This window comes from Aspergillus nidulans, chromosome VIII, assembly GCF_000011425.1.
Source record: "Aspergillus nidulans FGSC A4 chromosome VIII".
NCBI classification, from domain to species: domain Eukaryota; kingdom Fungi; phylum Ascomycota; class Eurotiomycetes; order Eurotiales; family Aspergillaceae; genus Aspergillus; species Aspergillus nidulans.
Window position 1 is genome coordinate 4,655,268 of NC_066264.1, and position 20,173 is coordinate 4,675,440.

The 20,173-nt window shown below is 50.7% G+C and overlaps 11 protein-coding genes across 11 annotated transcripts, besides 1 other annotated feature; 5 read left to right on the forward strand and 6 right to left on the reverse strand.

The window, feature by feature from the left end:
- Positions 1-20,173: part of a sequence feature (contig 1.3 1..127977(-1)) that runs on past both edges of the window.
- ANIA_00065 (WD-repeat containing protein SWD2) lies at positions 197-1,390 on the forward strand (the record flags this gene model as incomplete). Its single annotated transcript, XM_652577.1, has 3 exons — positions 197-298; positions 351-570; positions 618-1,390. The coding sequence occupies 3 exons, from the start codon at positions 197-199 to the stop codon at positions 1,388-1,390; spliced, it is 1,095 nt and encodes a 364-aa protein (XP_657669.1).
- ANIA_00064 (uncharacterized protein) lies at positions 1,568-3,254 on the reverse strand (the record flags this gene model as incomplete). Its single annotated transcript, XM_652576.1, has 2 exons — positions 1,568-1,584; positions 1,634-3,254. 2 exons carry the CDS (start codon positions 3,252-3,254, stop codon positions 1,568-1,570), a joined length of 1,638 nt encoding a protein of 545 aa, XP_657668.1.
- Positions 3,736-5,640, reverse strand: ANIA_00063 (putative integral membrane protein (Ptm1); the record flags this gene model as incomplete). The annotated part of the gene is made up of 6 exons (XM_652575.1): positions 3,736-4,017; positions 4,069-4,571; positions 4,725-4,886; positions 5,213-5,261; positions 5,316-5,513; positions 5,566-5,640. The coding sequence occupies 6 exons, from the start codon at positions 5,638-5,640 to the stop codon at positions 3,736-3,738; spliced, it is 1,269 nt and encodes a 422-aa protein (XP_657667.1).
- Positions 6,296-7,174, forward strand: ANIA_00062 (protein ncs2; the record flags this gene model as incomplete). Its single annotated transcript, XM_652574.1, has 1 exon — positions 6,296-7,174. The coding sequence occupies one exon, from the start codon at positions 6,296-6,298 to the stop codon at positions 7,172-7,174; it is 879 nt and encodes a 292-aa protein (XP_657666.1).
- Positions 7,037-8,166, reverse strand: ANIA_00061 (DUF4112 domain-containing protein). The gene is made up of 3 exons (XM_050611082.1): positions 8,030-8,166; positions 7,756-7,970; positions 7,037-7,704 (listed from the first exon to the last, which is right to left on the reverse strand). The coding sequence occupies exons 1-3, from the start codon at positions 8,099-8,101 to the stop codon at positions 7,278-7,280; spliced, it is 714 nt and encodes a 237-aa protein (XP_050469346.1). The 5' UTR covers positions 8,102-8,166; the 3' UTR covers positions 7,037-7,277.
- Positions 8,639-11,293, forward strand: ANIA_10010 (decapping enzyme complex catalytic subunit DCP2; the record flags this gene model as incomplete). The annotated part of the gene is made up of 2 exons (XM_652572.2): positions 8,639-8,669; positions 8,748-11,293. The coding sequence occupies 2 exons, from the start codon at positions 8,639-8,641 to the stop codon at positions 11,192-11,194; spliced, it is 2,478 nt and encodes an 825-aa protein (XP_657664.2). The 3' UTR covers positions 11,195-11,293.
- Positions 11,406-12,788, forward strand: ANIA_10012 (YgfZ/GcvT domain-containing protein; the record flags this gene model as incomplete). The annotated part of the gene is made up of 1 exon (XM_050611083.1): positions 11,406-12,788. The coding sequence occupies one exon, from the start codon at positions 11,406-11,408 to the stop codon at positions 12,720-12,722; it is 1,317 nt and encodes a 438-aa protein (XP_050469347.1). The 3' UTR covers positions 12,723-12,788.
- ANIA_00059 (putative cell cycle control protein (Cwf23)) lies at positions 12,877-14,184 on the reverse strand (the record flags this gene model as incomplete). The annotated part of the gene is made up of 1 exon (XM_652571.1): positions 12,877-14,184. The coding sequence occupies one exon, from the start codon at positions 14,182-14,184 to the stop codon at positions 12,877-12,879; it is 1,308 nt and encodes a 435-aa protein (XP_657663.1).
- On the forward strand, positions 14,895-16,145 carry ANIA_00058 (CaiB/BaiF CoA transferase family protein; the record flags this gene model as incomplete). The annotated part of the gene is made up of 1 exon (XM_050611084.1): positions 14,895-16,145. One exon carries the CDS (start codon positions 14,895-14,897, stop codon positions 16,143-16,145), a length of 1,251 nt encoding a protein of 416 aa, XP_050469348.1.
- On the reverse strand, positions 16,676-18,000 carry ANIA_00057 (tyrosine--tRNA ligase TYS1; the record flags this gene model as incomplete). Its single annotated transcript, XM_652569.2, has 3 exons — positions 17,352-18,000; positions 17,239-17,305; positions 16,676-17,187 (listed from the first exon to the last, which is right to left on the reverse strand). Exons 1-3 carry the CDS (start codon positions 17,964-17,966, stop codon positions 16,676-16,678), a joined length of 1,194 nt encoding a protein of 397 aa, XP_657661.1. The 5' UTR covers positions 17,967-18,000.
- Positions 18,781-19,488, reverse strand: ANIA_10014 (uncharacterized protein). Its single transcript, XM_050611085.1, has one exon. It carries the CDS (start codon positions 19,135-19,137, stop codon positions 18,901-18,903), a length of 237 nt encoding a protein of 78 aa, XP_050469349.1. The 5' UTR covers positions 19,138-19,488; the 3' UTR covers positions 18,781-18,900.

Genomic DNA, 20,173 nt, shown 5'->3' on the forward strand with positions numbered 1-20,173 from the left:
GGAACCGGAATAACGTTAATACGCGCGACATGCAAACGCGCCGAGGGAAGCTTTTCATAACACCAGGAACAAGGTGCTGGAAAGTCAGAAGCTTAAGACTGGACCGTGGGCTTCTGTAAGGTGTCGCCTGGCTTAGCATTGAAAGTTTTCTTTTCGACTAGACTGTGGTCTTGCAAAATAAGTACCCTTTGTCGAAATGGCGGACGGTGGTCAGTCAACACCACAGCAGGTTCCGCAACAAGCTGCCCAGCAGACACAGAAGGTGTCGGATGTTATCCGTAGTTATCGGTCCACAAAGGTTGGATAGGTTTTCCTCTTAAGGTCGCAGGTCTAATGGAACCATTTGCTAGGTGTTCAAATCGACCAAGCAAGACAGCTTTGTAACGTCTCTTGATTTCGACGACCAAGGAGAGTTCGTCGTCTCTTGCGGCGACGATGAGATTATCCAAATATTCGACGTCAAGGCCGGTAAAATGACGAAGTCTATCCCTAGCAAGAAGTATGGCGCACATCTGGCTAGGTTCACCCATCATTCTCGCCAGGTCCTCCACGCAAGTACCAAAGTCGATGGTACGTTGAAGAGTATAGCTAGGATTGATACATGCTAACTGGGATAGATTCTCTACGTTTGCTTGATTTACACAGCGAATCATATATACGCTACTTCTCGGGTCATACCGATAAAGTGACGTGTTTGGCTCTATCGCCCGGAAGCGACTCGGTGATCTCATGCTCCAAGGATGATACGGTTTCCATCTGGGATTTGGGCTCTAGATACGCGCAAGGGAAACTAAAGCTCTCAACTCCATACCTCGTGGCTTTTGATCCGAGCGCATCGGTCATTGCAATTGCCTCCCAATCGACATCATCTATCCTCCTCTATGACTTCCGCAATTACGACAAATCTCCCTTTTCGACCTTTGATCTTGCTAAGTACGAGGAGAGATATACGCCTTCGACGCGCGGCAGAGCATGGACTCGCCTTGAGTTCTCAAACGACGGAAAATACCTACTTGTCGGGACCGATTACCATGGTCATTTCGTCCTCGACGCCTTCGAGGGCGAGCTCAAGGCTTTTCTGGTTGGAAAGAATGGTTCACCGGGCAGAGCTGCACCGGTTTCAACTACCGGAAAGCCTCTCGGTCAAGGAGATGCTTGCTTCACACCAGATGGCAGATACGTTATTGGAGGGTCAGGTGACCATCATGACTTACTCGTATGGGATCTGCAGCAGACCCCAGATACAAATCTCTGCTTGCAGGCAATGGCTAAGTTACCACATCGAGGTAAAACCGCCATAGTCGAGTACAATCCAAGGTTTAATATGATCGCTTCGGCGGACAAGGAAGTCTACTTCTGGCTACCGGAAGACACTTCAAAGGCCGTCTAAAAAGTGTCAATCGAATACAACACTACCAACAACACTTGGAAATGACCAGTCAGCGACGCTATGATAAGTTGGTCTGGTTGCTCTCCGATTCACATATAGGGGTTATTTAATTTTTTCGGCCCCTCTCTTTCCCTATCAAACTCCGTGCCGTGTCACACACCCAGATCAACGGTCCCTTCATATCTTCATCGTCCCTGTGACTTTCAATCATAGCCTCGATTTGTTTGACCACCGTCCGGTTACTCGTTATAGTCATTATATCAGTGACCCAGCCGTACAGGAATACGCTGGCATTGATGTCAGACAATATCTCCTCCACTTTGTGGGCTATCGGAGGCAGCTTTGACTTTTCAAGTTTGATAGCTGCGCTTGCGCCGACTACCCTAATTGGAAGCCTCAGCCGCGGCGGTACCTGATAGTCTGACAGGTTCTGGAGTTCTGTGACTAGAGACGCGGAGTCTGCAACAGTGAAGGGCGGGTCTCCCATCAAGATTGTTATCCGTTTCCTCTCCGTTTCTGTACCGATTGTTTCCACAATCTCGCGCATTCTTCTTGCAGCGTCACCTGTGCATAGTAGCTGGCGAGATTCCATCGCCGGCCATAGTTCCGCAGACAGCAGAGGACGCTCACGTTCTATCTCAATCTGACGGTTGATAGCCTTGTGGTGCTGCGGGGAGGTGGCAATGTTCTTGCAATGAGAAAGGTCTGATACAATGGCGAGCAATAAGGTGCAGTCAACATTGAGGGTAGACGTGAATCTTTTGAACCGGTTAGGCAGAAGATTTCGAATCTCATCCTGAACGGAAACAACACTGTCCTGTACCACGGGGTTATCGCTTCTAGGCTTAGTATAGGATTGCGAGGTAAATACATCCTCTCCGCAATTGACTACCACGCCATAGCCGCGTATAGACTTTAGAAGATCATCAATCTCAGGGTTTGACCCTTCCTCTACCTTCGGCAACACAAACCGCAGCCTCGGCCGCCTGTAGTGCACTCGAACAACGTTTGCAGCTTTCCGCATATCCCCCGCCAGCTTGAGTAATTCAATCTCATCATCGTCGTCACTGTCATCCCCGCAATCATGGTTCTGCAAAACCGTCCGCTCCTCTCCATCCGAATTCACGTCCGAATCTGCCTCCCACCCTTTCTTCGCCATTTCAAATAACAGCCTCGTCTCGGAGATTGTAGACACCTTAACCCACTCTTCCCCATCGTCTGCCACAATGTCCACAAACACGCTCCTCTTATTCTTATCCTTCGCTTTTTTATGCTTCCCATCCTTCCCACTTGTTCGCTCCCCTTCTCCATCCCAGTAAAACCTTTTCCCAAACGCAACAAGCCCCGTACAACTTCTTTTCGCAATCGTCCAAACAGCCTCGTAGAAGGGTAGGTTGGACGACTTCAGCGCATGAATAGTCCTCGACTCTGCGTCTGTTTTCTCGGCTGTCGTATCAGCAACTACTGTCTTCTCATTGCTCTCATTCGCCTGCTGCACGTTCGGGTTTCCGTTTGTTTCTCCAGCCCCGCCATGACATTGAGCGCGGGCCTCGTTAAGCTGGCCCTGGAGCTTCTCCAGTGTCTTCAACTCAGAGACAACATTCGAGCGCAGCGAACGCACCTCGACAATTTGTGGGTTCCGCTGTGTTTGCGCCAGGAGGTCCTTGAAGGAGTCAAGTTCCGAGAGGAGGGTGCGACATCGCGTAACGAGAGCTTGGGCTATGTCGTGTCCGGTTGCGCATAGCGAGTATTGGGTACCGTCGAGATCGTTTGAAAATAAAGAGCCTTCTTTTGACCCTGAAAAATGGGCTTTAGGGGTTGTATTCTTATTCAAGGAAGGATCATTTTGGTTCTCGTCCCGCATGGTGTTTGGGCGGTATTTGTGGATGCGGAGAAGATTTGGCGGGCGGAAACTCAACTTATGTTCAGAGGTCCGAGCTTGCAAATGAAGCTTCTGGTGGAAACACCGCCCCTTGGCTAATATGTAGTGCTAGTAGATCAACTAGCTTTGAAGGCTAGCACATTGAAACACTCGCATGTCAATTTATTAAGGGCAGAACTGCAGGTAAAGAATCACGTTCATCCCGTCGCCAAAAGCAGACTTAAAAACTGATTATGTGTATAGTTTGTTAACAGAGATAAACCTGGAGAACACCGAATTGTAACGCCCCCATATGCCTTCCAAGTCGATTACAGTAAAAATCCAAGATGCCATCCTCCTTACTCAAGCGATTTGCAGAATGAGTCACTCCAGGAGTGGGTATCTATACACACAAAGATAGTGCGACGATCGCACTGTGCATTGGGACCATGGCCTCGAAGGAAGCAAGGATGCATCTTGCATCTTAGTCCACATCCTTCGTGAGTGCTTTCCTCTCAGTTGAGTTACGCGGCGACTCATCCTCATCATCAGACCATTTGTCGCCATCTTCACCGACGGCGAAGATCGTCTCACCATCCAGTGACTCCCGAGTCCGAGCGGCAGAGGGAACTGGTTTAGGCGGAACTGGCGACAAGTCACGACGCGGCTCAGAAGCGGAGTGTTCATCAAGTCCACCGAGGGCGTCTTCTTCGTCCAAAGCTCCATTGAAAGAACGAATCTCAAACCCGTCATCGTCTTGAGCAAGCTAAAGTCATGTTAGCGGCAATGCCACTTTCGTCTGTCTTCGGTGACTCACCTCATCACTCATTGCGAATCGCCGATTATTGGCAGTGGGTCGCCACAGATAGGCGATGAATGCCAAATCGGCAAGATAAACAATGCTCAGCCATCCATCCAACACAAACCATCGGTTCTTCCAATGCTCAGGCAGGAAGTCCTCTTCACTGCGGCTTGCGAAGGCAAGCGCATTAATGAAAATGAAGCCAAAGAGCACTATAATGCTACCCAATAGACAGTACCATAGCTTCTTGTACATCATGGCCTTCGTCTTTTGCTTTCGGTCAATAAGGTCTTTCATTGTCGCATTCAATGAGCTCAGAGTCCACACATAAAATGCAGTCAATGTAGCCGCGAGAGGAAGCTCAATGAACAGTATCAAAATGCCTGCCGCTTCCGGTGTAATAGACAAGCTCGCAATGGCATAAATCACGGCGAAAACGAAATGAGTGATGGCAAGGATCCGAACATATACCATAGTTCGACCCAAGGATGGCTTGACCACACCGTAACCCATGCAGACTATGAGAAGAAGGAAGAATGAGAAGGAGGTTCTCATGGCATTGAGTACAGCGACAATAACCATCAGCACTTTTGCTCCGATGTTCAATCCATGTCGGTTCTGATAGTCTGGCTGCTGTTAGTTCTGCTTCTGCTGAAGTCCGAGCAACATACCATAGAAACCCCAGGTCATCAACTGCTCCAGGATCAAAAAGACTAGTATAGCGGTGATATAGTTTTGCACGGGTACTGGAGATCGTAAGCAGCCGAAGAGGAACCGTGCGAAGAAACATACAGATGTCGTGACGGTTTTGAACATATAAGAACGCCCAGTAGCTATACGATGTCAGTCTTATACGTACAATGGACTGGGAAAACGAACAGGCCAATCACTGCGTAAACAATCGTCAACCCTCCGTAGAAGGGCAATTTCGCAATTTGTGCCGCTGGAAGCTCGCCGTATGAGTTTCTAAATTCTACTACTCCCTTGTAATCCTCAGCAGAAAACCCATATGTGCTCACGCAATAGTACCCTGTCTTCTTGATGGGGTAATTGACGGCTTCTGGGTTCTTTAGGTGTACTGCTTGCGAGATTATGCGGGACTGCGCGGCCTCGGTGGCGTTCGCAGCGAGGAGGAAAGAGCCAAGTTGGGCTGCAGTACATAACTCGGCTTGCACGCTAGCTTCGTCGCAAATGAGCGATGGGGGTTCCTGGACGGTCTAAATGAGCACTCTTCTGGTCCACCAAGTAGAATCACGGTATACCTCGGGATCGTCGGATGCACGTCTTCCAATCAAATGTCCATCGGCCCATTCGAATATCGCCAGACTGACAAGAGGGTCTCTATCGTCGGAGGGAGAAGACTTCGCGAACTTAGTCAAGATGAAGGGGTCGACACTTCCTCCCCACGCCTTGCGGCTATACATGCCCGAACATTGCAACCGATGAGAGAGATCCGGCCCCTGCGATGAAAGATTAGATTGCTGTCGAGAGCTCTAACAGTCGATGCCGTACCAATTCTGCTTCATTTGCGACAGCTGTCCCTGCCAACAAGGCAGACAAACCAAGTGTCCGAATCCAGCTTCTCATTGTGACTTAACTTGGAGCTAAGGCGCGGCTCCCTGGTTGAGCAGAAAGGAACTAGGTCGGAGGTATTGGTCATACACAAATATGAAAATAAATCGAATGGTAAAGATGACGGTTTCAGGCTACATGTAAGGCTTCTGAGATAAGCCAGCAGCCGTCTGCGGGTAGAATGGAATGGTGGCAGTACAGTACTTCGTCCACGGTAGCTTTATTATTTACGCCAATGATCACCGGCCAGGACAGCCCCCGACTCTCAAGTATTGAATGAGATCACGTGAAAATCCCACCTTTCTGGGCACTTTTTCATGGCCGCTGCCACCCCTCGCATATTTTTTGCTACAAGCCCACGTTCAGCGAAAAGAAAAAAGCCCAAAGATGCCGGGGAAACAATTGTCCAATTCCTGTGTGGACTGTCGAAATGCGGACTCTGTTCTGACGATCCGGGGCCGTTCTCTGTGCAAGTAGGTATACTTTCTAAGTCTTGACTGCTGCCTTTCTTTCTTGTACCCAACATAGAGACTGCTATATAAAATTCGTTGGGTATAAAGTCTTCAAGCGCATGGAAAAGTATCGTCTCCGGAGAGATCTACCAAGGAGCGGGCCGTGTCCGGTTCTCCTTCCTTTGTCTTACGGCCTGTCCTCATCGGTCCTTTTGCACATGGTTCATGGACAAGTTGAGAGGCTGCTCACGAAGCCACACCCACCACCAGGTTTCGAGCTTCATGTCCTTATAGTAGAACCATCAAGTATCTCTCCGTCGAATCCGTCACATCGCGGGGCTTTCCAGTTGCTTCAGCAGCAATTCCCTCACGCCTCGTTCACCCAGCTGCCTCTACACAGCGTTTTCGATTATGTTTCGGGTTTGAACGACATTCTTGCCGAATATGTTGGCCCAGCGTTTGTGGATGATACTTCACTGCCTTCCAAAGAGCGCCTTGATGCTTTCCGTGCTTCTATCACGTCAGCCACCTCCGCTGCTGATGTTGACTCTGTCCTGCTGAACAGGCTTATCATCGCTTTCGCTAGGAGCCTTGGTTGCCTTGGAATAATATGGGGAGACTCTGACGACCGGCTTGCTGCAAAGACATTGGCGAATGTTTCCAAGGGGCGCGGCTCTTCGTTGACTTGGCAGGTGTCTGACGGAACATCTCCATTTGGCTTAGAATTCAGTTTTCCGCTCCGAGATCTGTTTACTGCGGAATTGCAGAGTTACGCTAATTTCTTCCCCGAACTTCTCAACATCATAATCCCAGATGGCCCTCTCTCCGACAATATCCTGACCAAGAACCTATCCATCGACCAATTGATGATGCGTTACGTTTCATCTCAGGGAGCGAAATACCCTGGTGTCATGTCTAATGTGACAAGGACCGTGAATAAACTTGAATCATCCCGAATGATTACGGACGGATTGAGATGTGCTCTTTGTGACACTTTCATCTGCAATCCTGAAGGTCGGCAGACCATGGATCTTGAGGAACGCCCAACGAACCATTTCTGCTACGCCTGTGAACGATCCCGCCCTGGGCTAAGCTGAAAGGTGACACCATAACTTGGGTGAAACAACTAAAAGAGACTATGATTCATAATGTCAAGTTGGCGACAACACTACCGCTCGCGAAACAAACAAACCTTCAGCTTTATCTCCTGCCTGAGCGGTCCTCAACGATTCCACTTTCTAAATCTTCTTCTCCGCGCGTTGACTTACGAGGATGACCTTTTCGAGATTTCGATCTTCGCGGCTCGGTGGCATGTTCAGTATGGGCCTCTCTATCGTACCGATCGAACTCGTCTGGCAGGCTCGGATCAACATCGGTTCGTTCTTGCCTTGAGATATTGCGGGCTCCTTTTTCCCGTAGATACTTCTCAAGAGCAATGGCATTACGCGTATTGCATTTGTACGCGGCGTCCGCTATGTCTCCCACAAACGGGACCAACCCGATAAGAAAGTCAATTATTATGTTTATCGTCATCCGCGTCCGAAGCCAAGTCGGAAGCCCTCCGTCGATGCCTTCGCAGGTCTTCAGAACCATCATTGCCAACGCCGCGTCGGCTGCGTCTCCAATGCTAGAAGCTAGTCAGGAAGAAGCCGTCGTGACTCGTGGAATCTTGACTTACAAAGGGATCAAGCCAATAACGCTGCCCCATCCAAACTTTAACCCACAAAGACTAAATAGAGCAAGGTCCAGCCTGTAGGCTCGTCGTTTAACGCGTGTGAGGACTTTACTATCATTTTCAGAGAGGCCAGGTGGGATGGCTTTGCGTCTTTTCTGTGTCTTCTTGCCAAAAGCGCGGCCAAGTCGCGATGCAGGGACTTCTTCAAAGTAGGGATCCTATGGTGTTGGCTTCTGTTAGACACAGTACGAATGGATCATAGCAGCCTTGGACTCACCTCTTGTCCAAAATGGTTTCTCGCAGACTCAGCGAGAATCTTCTTCCCAACGAAGCTGAAAAGAAATGACATGGCTTGCAAGGAGCTCACAATATAGCAATTATTATACAAGAAAATATGTCTTAGATTGCTCTGTAGGCTATTATGCAAGTCCCTTTAGGAGAGAGTTGAGCTAGATTTGACTTCTACGTTAAATATACCTCAACAAGCGCCCTTGGGCAGACAGCAGACGTCATCATACCTGTTCTGCTCAGCTTTCATGTTAATCACGTGACGAACATGCCACAGCACCGCCACGCACTTGATAAGTCACCAGAGCTCGACCTCCGGCACACTGACAGGCTACGGCCAACTACTGACGCATCTATCTTTGTCTATTCGCTTAACCGCGTTTGTCGGTGACGGACAAACTGCTGCCTTTCATTGCTTGCGCTGTGCACCCGATTAGTGACTGTCCGCTTCAGGGTTGGCGCTTTGCAAGCACCTCTCCTTGAAGCTGCACGGTTGTTCACCAACTGCGTCTGTTGACGACGTACTTTTTACCACTGACCTCGGAGTATCACTCGGCCATAACAGGCCGTCTTGAAATGCCAAAGCACGCCCTTCACTATGACAGAAACAAAGATGCAACTGGAGGACTGTATGTCATGTTCTTTGTGGAATACCCCTCCCTGCTCTCCCGACACGGCACCAGTGCGCTAACAACGATCAAAAACAGGGCTAGATGACTTGTGCGTCCGCTTCATTATAAACCTGCCCCGTGAGGAACTGGAATCGGTTGAGCGAATATGTTTCCAAGTCGAAGAAGCACAATGGTTTTACGAAGATTTCATCCGGCCGTTAGACCCAGCCCTCCCTTCGCTTTCACTGAAGGCTTTCGCCTTGCGGATTTTCCAGCATTGTCCGCTTATGGCCAACTGGTCTCGATATCATCATATGACTGCCTTTTCTGAGTTCCTTGCCTATAAAACTCGCGTTCCTGTTCGTGGAGCAATCATGTTGAACCAAGAAATGGATCAGGTTGTTTTAGTCAAGGGCTGGAAGAAGGGCGCTAACTGGAGTTTCCCTCGGGGGAAAATCAACAAGGACGAAAAAGATCTTGACTGCGCGATCCGGGAGGTATATGAGGAAACTGGATACGACGTACGAGAGGCGGGCTTGGTCCCGAACGATGAAAACGTCAAGTTTATTGAGATCACTATGCGCGAGCAGCATATGAGGCTGTATGTATTCCGCGGTGTGCCCCAAGATGCGTATTTCGAGCCTCGCACAAGGAAGGAGATCAGTAAGATTGAGTGGTGGAAGCTATCGGATCTGCCGACCCTGAAAAAGAGCAAGCAGTTTGATCAGGGACAGGCAGCTGCCAACGCGAACAAATTCTACATGGTCGCGCCTTTCCTGCATCCACTCAAGAAATGGATTGCACAGCAGAAGAAGCTGGATCCGAGGACGAATTCAGACTCGAACCAGGTCCTGGTCGACGGGGAGATATCTATGGACGAGAACTATCAAACCAGTAATGCCAATCATGTGTCGAGCCAAGTATCTATGGAAGCAGCCGTTCCCAGCGACTTGCCAGAAGTGGCAGCATCTCACGATGCATCTGCACACCTCAAGCGACTCCTTAACGTCAATCCCAGCCTTCCTACACCAAAACCTGTTCAAGCTTCATTCAATGCCGATCCAAATGTATCTAAATCTCACGCTCTTTTGGAACTTCTAAGGAGCGGCGCTTCCACGAATCCTCCACCAGGGGCTTCCCAGCTGCCAAGGGATGGACCGCATATGGCCGACCCTTTCTCTGGATTCTTTCCTGGCTTTCCTCAGCAATTCGAGCGGGTGGAGAAATCAACAAGGGCAGCACCTCCTTATCCTGACTACCCTCCATTTCCATTCTCTACAGCGAATCAACATGCACCTCAAATGCCGCAAAGTTTCCCAGCAGCCCACAGTCAGGGACTTTCGGCCGGCTACACAGGCCCGTTCAACTCATCTCACCAACTTCCCACCACATCACGGCTATTTCCGCCTGGATCCTATTCGGAACAGGCTCCAGCACTGGCACCCTATCAACGAACGGGCGATCCTCAGTTCTCTCAATCGACTCAGCCACGCCAAGTTCAAGGAGCAGCTGTGCCGCCTGCTAGCAAACTGCCTCCACCAAAGCTTAACAGTCACTCGTTGGCACTCCTAAGCGTCTTCAAGGATGAGAAGAAGCAAACTCCTAAAGCTTCCCATGCAAGCCTAGTGCCGCAGGCTGAGGTGTCTCAAAACAATGAGCGCAAGCCTTCCCTCCATCAAGATCAATTGCTCAGCTTGCTGAAAGGATCCCCCGGTCCAACAAGCTCGCAACCGGCTTCAAAACTAGTGGAACTGTCGGCTCATCCTGCCTCGCCCGGTAAGAAGCAGATTCTACAACGTCCCAATGCTGCGTCAAATCCTAGCCAGCAGGCTCGTCAGACAGGAAAAGGTCCTTTGACATCTGCCACGGTTTCTGGCCCTTTGAACACGCCGCAATTTGAGGCTATCCCGAAGCCGTCTATCAGAAAAAGGAACGAGTCAAAGCGTCAAACAAGCCGAGACAGACAAACGCAACCTTTAGCTTCACCAATCACGATCCTACCCAGACCGCAGAGTGCTAAAAGGGAGCAAATGCCTAGTTCAGCTCCGACGCCTCCAGCTCAAATAACTGCGAGCCCCCGCTCTCGGTCCAACAAGGCAAAGTCTCCTTCGCCTCAAAAAACGTTCCAACCACAGATTCTACGTCGATCGGATAAGGTAGATATTTACGGGCTACTGCCAATACGACCGAAGGAGATGGAAGATAGCAGTCAACCAATTAGTCTTGCTGAAGCTTCTGGGGCCAAGGCGGTTCCGAACTCGCAGGCTGATACTTATCGACGGCCAAGCCAGACACCTGCGCAGAGAGAAGCACTACTCTCCCTCTTCGGCAAATCTGGACCGTCTCCCAAACATTCGCCTGCGGAGTTGAACCTGCAAACTTCTTTGCCGAAACATTCGGCTACCCCTTCCGTTGTCAGCCCACTGACACCGCACCATCAACCGGCTGGCAGCGAACCCTCCAATAGTGACCGAGTTGCGTCCCCTGCAAATAAAGCATTTTTACTTGGATTTTTGGAAGGAGTCGCTAAAGGGAGCAAATGAGTTGTTTGATTGATATTGCTGAGCTGCATATGTCTGTGTTCTAGATCTGACATAGTACGATTATACGTTAACAGAGATCGCCTTCATTATAGTTTCAAAGCAATTATGTCATTGTAGCATACTGCCATGCCCCACCGCCTTAGTACCGCATCACCCATGTCTAGTCGATTTGTAACTTCTCTGCATCATTAATCTAGACAGCGTAGTCAGTATGATACGCACCGGAAAATATCCGCGTTCAATATGCGCCAGTTGCTCTTTCCGAGGGCGCTCGTTCTCGACAACCCGGCAGTCGCAGGGACCTCAACATCCACCGCAAACCGGATATGCTCGACTCACAAACCGGGGCTTAATCTCCATCACGGGCGTCGACAGCACTACATTTCTCCAGGGCCTAGTCACACAGAATATGTTTATTCCCAATGATCCAAACCGCAGAGTTCGACATACAGGCTCCTACGCTGCCTTCCTGAACTCCACCGGCCGAATCCTAAACGACGCCTTTATCTACCCTCTAACACAAGCGGATGAGCCAGCGTGGCTCGTGGAAGTCGACAAAGATCAGGTCCCCAAACTCCTGAAGCATCTGAAAAAGCATAAGCTGCGCGCGAAGTTGAAGCTCCGCGCACTAGATGACGGCGAGCGAACGGTCTGGGCGAGCTGGAAGAATCACTCTGAGCCGCGCTGGGCGGCATATAATCTGGAGTCGACTAGCTCTTCACCGTTCCCTGCGCATGCATCGATTGTCGGATGTGTCGATACGAGGGCACCCGGCTTCGGTTCCCGTCTTGTTGTTCCCGGTGATGGAGATTTACGGACATATTTTCAGGGCGAGGACGAGACGCATATTGCGGCCACGGGAGAGGAAGTTGACTTGGATACTTATACCGTTCGTCGTATGCTTCACGGTGTCGCCGAAGGCCAGTCCGAAATTATCTCCGAGTCAGCGCTGCCTTTAGAATGCAATATGGATATGATGCGGGGTGTTGACTTCCGGAAGGGATGCTATGTTGGCCAGGAACTCACCATCCGGACACATCACCGCGGTGTCGTACGGAAGCGCATCCTCCCTGTCCAGCTGTATAATGATGGTTTGGGCGCTATCTCATCTTCTTCCGATAGCCCCGTGTACGATCCCACCGTCGACATCCGGCTCCCCCCGGCCGGCTCAAATATTTCCAAGGTCAGCGCGCGCAAGGGGCGCAGCGCAGGCAAATTTCTAGGTGGTATCGGGAACATCGGACTGGCGCTATGTCGGCTAGAGATGATGACTGATATTGCACTTACTGGAGAGGCAAGTCAGTACAGTGCTGAGCAGGAGTTTAAGGTTTCCTGGGAGGCTGATGCTGAGGTATCCCACGGTCAGACTCTAAAGAGTGGAGAAGTGAAGGTGAAAGCCATCGTGCCAACTTGGACCAGGGAGTTTATTCTCGCAGGAATTGCAAAGAGCAGCGCTGCTAATAACCACGAAGGTCACCGAGCGAGGGACTATGTAGAGCAGTTGGAGGAGGAAGAGTCTCAACGGTAAAACGTTAGCGTCTCTGTAAAATAATGTACATGTATTTCTAGGTTGTACAGCGCCACAATGCAGAAAAACAGAACTCCAAGTATAATGCAATGCATGGGTATCTCAAATAACCATCCGAAGAAATCATAAAACCGGCTTGTCTAGACAAGAGCAATCAGCCCCTGCCAGAAGCTGCAGCCTCGGCCGCATTCGCCTCTTCATCCTCCCTCCCTAATTGCTCGGCAAGTGCCCTCCTTTCCTTCTCACGCTGCGCATTCTTCAAGCGCATGAGCGTGACCTCTTCCAAACTAGGCGTCTTTATGCCCTCGTTCGAATCAGCAGCCGAGGCTGCTTGAGCACCTCGCGACGCCGCGGACCCAAATGAGCCAAAAGACGGCGCCTTTCCTGGTTTCCCACCGGTCCCGGCATTCTTGAGCCCGGCAAAGCTAAATACGGGTTTAGGAGCCGGTGTTGGCTCTGGCGCACTTTGTTCTTGTGGCGAAGGGGCAGCTTGTCCGTTGTATTCATGACTTGGCGTAGGAAGCCCGGCTAGGTCTGGTTGTTCGCCAGTAGCCCAGAAGACAGAATCAATCACGTTCCAGTCGCTTTCTGTCCGTGACAAACTATCATGCATGAACTTCTCGCTGTCCAGCACAGCGGTATGCGCACTGACAATGGAGGCAAAAACGACCACTCCAGATGCGACAATCTTCTTCTCTTTCTTGCCTTCAATTCGCTGTCGCCTATCCTTGAGCACAAGGACGCTCTCAATTGTCCCAAACGGCGCGAACAGTGCCATAAGCCTGTCCTTGCCGAGATTCACGCCCCGTCCCTCCCTAACCCAGCGCACTTTCACTGCGCGCTCCTGCTCAGGGACATTTGTGCCCCCTTCATGCGACCTATCTACGCGCTTCGAGCTTCGATCTTGCGCGCGCCGCTTCTCTTCCTCTTCCTCTTGTATCCGTTTCTCATCCTCTTCGACTTCTTTCCGTAACTTCTCCTCCGCCTCTCTGCGTCTCCGCCGGCCATCCTCTGCAATCCGCTCAATCTCTCTCGCCAGCTTCTCTTCCGCATCATTATCATCAACCGTAGCCCCCCACGCCCTCTTCACCCCTCTCTGCCCTGCAGTTCCCGAAGCAGCAGCTCCAGCCCTCTCCCTAGCTTCCAGATCCTCCCTCATTTTCCTCTTCGCCGCATCCATCAGCTCAACCTCCCTCTTCTTACGCTCCCGAGCCTCCCTTGCATTATTGTACAGCCCCCGGACTGCAGGGTCAGAAAGGACATCGTTAGCGATCTGCAGGAGGTGGAACCGGTCGATATCGGCTTGCGTGGGGTTTGTGATCTTGTCCGGGTGGTACTTCAGAGCCGTGCGACGGTAGGCGCGCCGTATCTCAGATTCTGATGCTGCGGGGGAGATGTCGAGGAGGGCGTAAAAGTCGTGCGCATTTGATGTCGCGTGGGATTTCAGGTCGTCCGTTGGCATTTTGGTGGTTGTTTGGCAGGATTAGTCTTGTTGATATATGGGTAGATGAAATGAACGGAAGATAATGAGAGTTCTCGCGGTGTTCCAAAACTCTAGTCAGATTAATTGAGTATGGGGTTGTGTGAGTGAGCTGTTTACAGGTTGGATATGGTGTGCCTCTGCGGGCTCTGATTGTGGAGTACATAAATTTATGCTGACAGTCCTCATATGCACTAAACTATTTTAGGGTGACTAGGTATACCTCGAGCTCTACTGCACAAACCTGACATACAAACAATCGTCCTATCATATCCACATTCAAGCTATATCAGCGAGCTGAATATTGACTTCTGTATTGTGCTCATTACGCCTCATGGATATTATATATTTGTTCCTCGAATATGAGCATTCTGAATTTATGGAGTGTTAATATATATTCCTGGAAGATGCTTCTCGAGTTATACTACAGGCAAAGTGCTGAATTTTCGTCTTTACCAGTATTAGAAGATATCCCCAAACGGAAATGACGCGACTCGTCTGCAGCTTGTCTATCACTTTGCTACAGGCTTGGTAGTTAGACATGCCACTTTGGAGGCGAGGATCTGAGAGCTGGAGTCGGCTACTCGGCTATATGCAACAACCGGCAATTCCATCGGAGTTTATAAGTCGAGCACCGTCCTTGAATTATATTGCAGTTTCAAACTACTTTCATCCAGTCAGAGCCATTGAGAATGTTCGCCAGGGCTTCTTGTCCCCGTTGCTTATCGCAGCCGGCTATATCACGAAGCGTGCGGCGCTTTTCATGTGCCGCCGCACGAAGAAATAGCGACAACCAGGGCCCCTTGGCTGGGATCACGGTAGTCAGTCTTGAACAAGCAATTGCCGCCCCATTTTGTACCCGGCAACTGGCTGATATGGGTGCGCGGGTGATCAAAATTGAACGGCCGGGCGTGGGCGATTTTGCCCGTGGGTACGATACTCGAGTAAACGGACTCGCATCGCATTTCGTCTGGACGAATCGATCGAAGGAGAGTCTAGCGTTAGATGTGAAGAACCCTGAAGATCACGAAGTTTTGATGCGACTTGTCAGCAAAGCAGATGTACTTGTGCAGAATCTCGCCCCAGGTGCTAGTGCTAGATTAGGCCTTTCATTCGAGACGCTGAAAGAAGAGCATCCGTCCCTGATTGTCTGTGATATATCCGGATACGGACAAGATGGTCCGTACCGAGATAAAAAGGCGTACGACCTCCTCGTTCAAAGCGAAGCAGGAATGCTTTCAGTTACAGGCACTGGCAAGGAACCTGCCAAAGTTGGGATCTCGATTGCGGACATCGCATCCGGCATGTACGCCTACAGCAACATCCTAGCGGCTCTGATGCAGCGCTCCAAAACCGGTCGTGGCAGCCACATTGACATTTCCATGCTGGAGAGCATGGTCGAATGGATGGGATTCCCCATGTACTATGCCTTCAACGGCGCCCCCGGCCCTGTACCCGCTGGCGCCTCTCACGCCTCTATCTACCCCTACGGGCCCTTCGAGACAGGCAACGGGTCGGTGATGTTGGGTATCCAGAACGAACGAGAATGGGCTAAATTCTGCACGCTTGTCCTCTCGCAGCCTGACCTTATAACGGACGCTCGCTTCTCGAATAACTCACTTCGCGTCCAAAACCGCGACGCGCTCAAAGAGATTATTCACAAATCCTTCGCCAATATCACTGCCGAGGAAGCCACACGTCGGCTTGACGAGGCCGCTATTGCTAATGCGAATGTGAGTGACATGCAGGGCGTCTGGGAACATACGCAGCTTCGCGCGAGAAATCGTTGGACTGAGGTGAAGACTCCCGGAGGCACTGTGCCAGCCCTTCTTCCGCCAGGATTCAGCCCTAGGGGAGGGTTCCGCCCCAGGATGGATGCTGTACCGGAGGTTGGCGAGCATAATGAGTCGATTTTTGCTGAATTGGGCTTCACGCGGAAATAACCAGATGGGTAGTTAGTCAAGTACATACTTCAAGCAATCAGTCACTCTAGGCCTGACTTGACCAAGGTTTTCTGACAGCGTAAGGAAGTCGCGCCTTCCCAGATAGGGTTGGGCGATACTGAGCTGTTGAAGCTCAGACGATTGCACCTTTGTTGATCTGCATTCTGACCGTATGTTACAGGCGGACTTCAGTTGGAGTTAATACACTGGGATCCATCGAGCGACCTAGACCGTGATTCGGGCGGCAGCAGCTTCATTCTCATCTACTGCTGATACCACTACCGTCTAGTTCAATATATGCACACGCCAGATTTGCGCATGGCTAAGGATAGCGCTCCTCCACTGAAGAAAAACTGGTGCGCGATGATAGAAGGTGTACTCTGTTCTCTCAGGACCTAAGTGACAATAACAATTGGTGAGCTCAAGAAATTCAAAGCTGGATAGGTATAATGCATCCATATACACGGTGCTACTCTAAAATGCGTAACTTTTATCAAGTTCATACGCTACATGCGATAAGTTTGGTCATATCAGTTTTCAGCCTTTGGCCGTTCCGGAAGCTCCTGCTCCTTTCCGGCACCCTCGACCTCTGCCTGCGCCTCAGCTTGGGCCTGGGCCTGAGCTTGGGCACCAGGATAACGAGTTCCCTTACTCTTAACCTTCTTCTGCTTCTTCTCCACAACAGGCGGCGGGTAAGCCTGTGCCGTGATCTCCTGCCACTCAGGGGAAGCCTGGTACGCCGCCTGGATAGGCGCCATTAGGCTCGTCAGCGCCGCCGTCACAGCGGGCTTCAGGGCTTGCGGGGTCAGGATGTCGTTTGCATAGTCTTCCTTTAGCTTGGCGATGTCTGTGTAGACGAGGGGTTCGGCGTCGCGGCGCTCCACGACGAATTCCTTCTTGCCCTTGAGGCCGGCGGCGGGGAGAAGGACGTATTCTACCATTGCAATGACGCCGTTGTCTTCGACTACTTTGGGGGCTGCTTCAGCTTTTCGAATCTTCTTTTGGATGACGTCGGGTCCGTCGAGGAGGTCGATTTTGCTGTCTGGGTGGAATCAGTCACATCGTAAAGAGTTGATAAGATGTGAGAACGGACCTTGAACACTGGAGCTCATTTTACCGCCGCTGAGACCAGCCACCATTGGTGTAACCAAATGCGCACGCTGTAATGTTCAGTAGCCGTTATGGACGAAGTAATGGACATCTCACCTTTCGGTATCCGATTTTCGGCAGCCACTCAACAGCGGCCGCAAAGAGCTTTCTCTGATCCATACCTCCCAACTGAGCATCAACCTTTAGATGCTCCTCATCAAGCACCTGCAGAATCGAATAAAGCAGCCCACTTAGAGGCGCATTGGCACTCTGCTTAACAATCTCTGCACCAGCCTTCTTAGCATCATGCTCACTGACCAACGATGAAAGCTTGTAGACATCCATCGTGTACTCCGGGGTCTTTTGGTAAGAGCTCCCCAACACAAACTCCAGCTTCTCTGTCGGCACGCCCACAGACTCCAGGATTGCCCGAATAACCTTGGCATAGTACTTCGCGCGGTTCTCAACCAATTCGAGCGGGGCCTTCAGGTTATCCAAGAAGGCGTGGATGTCTGCCAGCAAAACAACGACTTCACAACCTGCAGCTAGCAGTTGGGCAATCTTTATAGCAGCGACGAAGTAACCAGTATGCGGGCGCCCTGTCGTTGCGGTGCCCCAGTAGATACGCGGGTTTCGGCCCTCGGCGAGGATGGACTCAATAATCTCCGGATTGAGGGTTTCTGCGAGGTTCTCAGTAATGAGATCGAAGCGGGCTTTTGCGGCGGCGTCCATGATTGTGGTTGTGTTTGGAGAACGAATCAAAATCGTGTGCGGGGGAATAGAAGGACAAACGTGGGATGATTTGGAGAATTCTCGTACTGTTCTACAGTTTTTGACTCATTGCCCCTCGCCCCGCTATGGCAGTGAATAGAACCACTACAAGCCCTGTTTTGCCGGCAGAATTATCGAGCTAGACCCAATAAGGAGTTTAATGCTTCCCCGCCCGCCATTTAACTGCGGCTGTGCCGATAGAAAATTAGGCGGCCAGAGACGCCCTTCACTGAGCCACAATGACTCAGCATCAGCCACTTTCGGCCCTTCTCCGACAACTACTCGACAGACAATCAGATCAGATCATTCAGCTCTGGGAGGTACAAGGCTATGTATACCTGTCGGCCATACTGGGGTTTGGGCAATCTAAAATTCGTCATTTTGTAGTCGTCGTGAGGAGACTTGATCTTAGTACTTCTTTTACTACGATGATTTTGGCGTGAGTATCTGTAGACGTATGGCTGCTGAACGACTGGGGAGCCCTTTCATGTTGTCAGTTCGTGGTAGTTCTCTATAATATATGGTTTTACCCATCCAGACTACAGGGCGGTGTGTTCCAAAGGAGTAGCAATGCGCGCACTGACTTCTGCAGCAGAAACGATGAACAGTTGGCTGGTAGAGCCAGGTGGCCTAGAGCCAAGACTAGAAAACAATAAAGCCATCGGCTGAAGGGTCCTGGGTAAATCTACGAGTGGATCACTGTTAGACGCAGTAGACGCAGCAAAGAGTGACGGCTGAGTCCGCCGAGAGCTGGGATGGAGGCTGTACATAAACGAAAACTCCCGGGTTGCCGCTCGGCCTGTGGCGTGAACTCCAAATATAGTTCTCGCCCCAAACAATGTTTCGATGACAATATTTATAGAAAATGAGGCCAAGTTGGACGTTTTGACTAGCATCATATCATGGATGATTTTATGACATCAGTGGCCTGGCTGACGACGCCGGATACTCCCCGGGTACTCTGCCGGGTACTCCGTTCAACCACGTTCCTGATCTCAAGTGTAAGCCAAGTATCAGACCTACAAAGGATGGAGTTTGCGGTCCCGGGCCGACCTGTCTTGCGTGATGCCAAGAGCTTCGAGAAGGTGTCATGAAACATCGACTGATTGGTCATGCCGGGCGTCAAGGACATCGGTTGACAAACCTTCAAGGTACTTTGCGCCTATGAGCTCAGGAGTGAACTCCACGACGTGATATCCCGTAGACCGCTGTTTCTTCAATTCTTGCAAAGGATCTAGACTGGCCAGGGTCGAGCTTGCAGTGAAGCGCCGCACTAGCAGGGTTTCCCGCGGAAAGACGAATAGGAGCTGGTCTCGCCATCCGGTGCCTGATTCTGCAATACGGTAAGGTTGCTGTGGATGTGAGCCTCCACAATCATCGTGCCCTGGAGCCCTAGAGTCATATTATTGGAAAGCTGTACGCAGCAAGCAGCCAGCTGGCCCAATTCAAGTAAATGAATACCTTGAGATCTTCGCGGCTTGTTTCGCATATCGCCGGGAAACCGCAGAAAACAAATGTCAAAAATCACCCAAGAGGCCCCTATTATTCATAGTCCCCGAGGAATTCGACTCTTCTCCATAACGTCCGGTCCACAGTGGATGATTCCAGATTTGTTCCATAAAAAAATGAGCAATCCCGTGATTCATCAACTGAGGTTTCATCTCGGCATGACCAATGAGTCAGAGTCAACCTTGAATCGTGAAGTTTGCAAGCGGGAAGATCTAGTCGGCGTAGGGGGACGGCGAAATCCGCCTCTAAGCCCAGCCCAGAGACAGAAGTCGGAAGCTGGACCGCGTGTTGCCTTGAAATCCAGGTGTCAACAAAATGTTGCCATTCTTTTAAGGCAATAAGAAGATTCAGGACTCTGCACTGGGGCCATACTTTGCGTAACCGGTTTCCGCATCCGACAGTCAACAGGAATTGACGTTTTGACAGGCCGGAAGAGTGCGTTGCCAAAGCCACCCTCCGACCGTCGTCGGCGTAATTCTCTCACGGAAGAAGATGCCATGCTCAGATCATTTGTGGCCTGATCTGGATGCCGACATCAGGGCGAGTGCTCCGACCACTTCCCGATCGGATGCCCCAGCAAGGCTTTCAGGTTAAAGAGAGGTAAAGTGACGATCCAGCCGAACCACGCAGGGCAGGCCCATGCATTCAGCATAACTGTT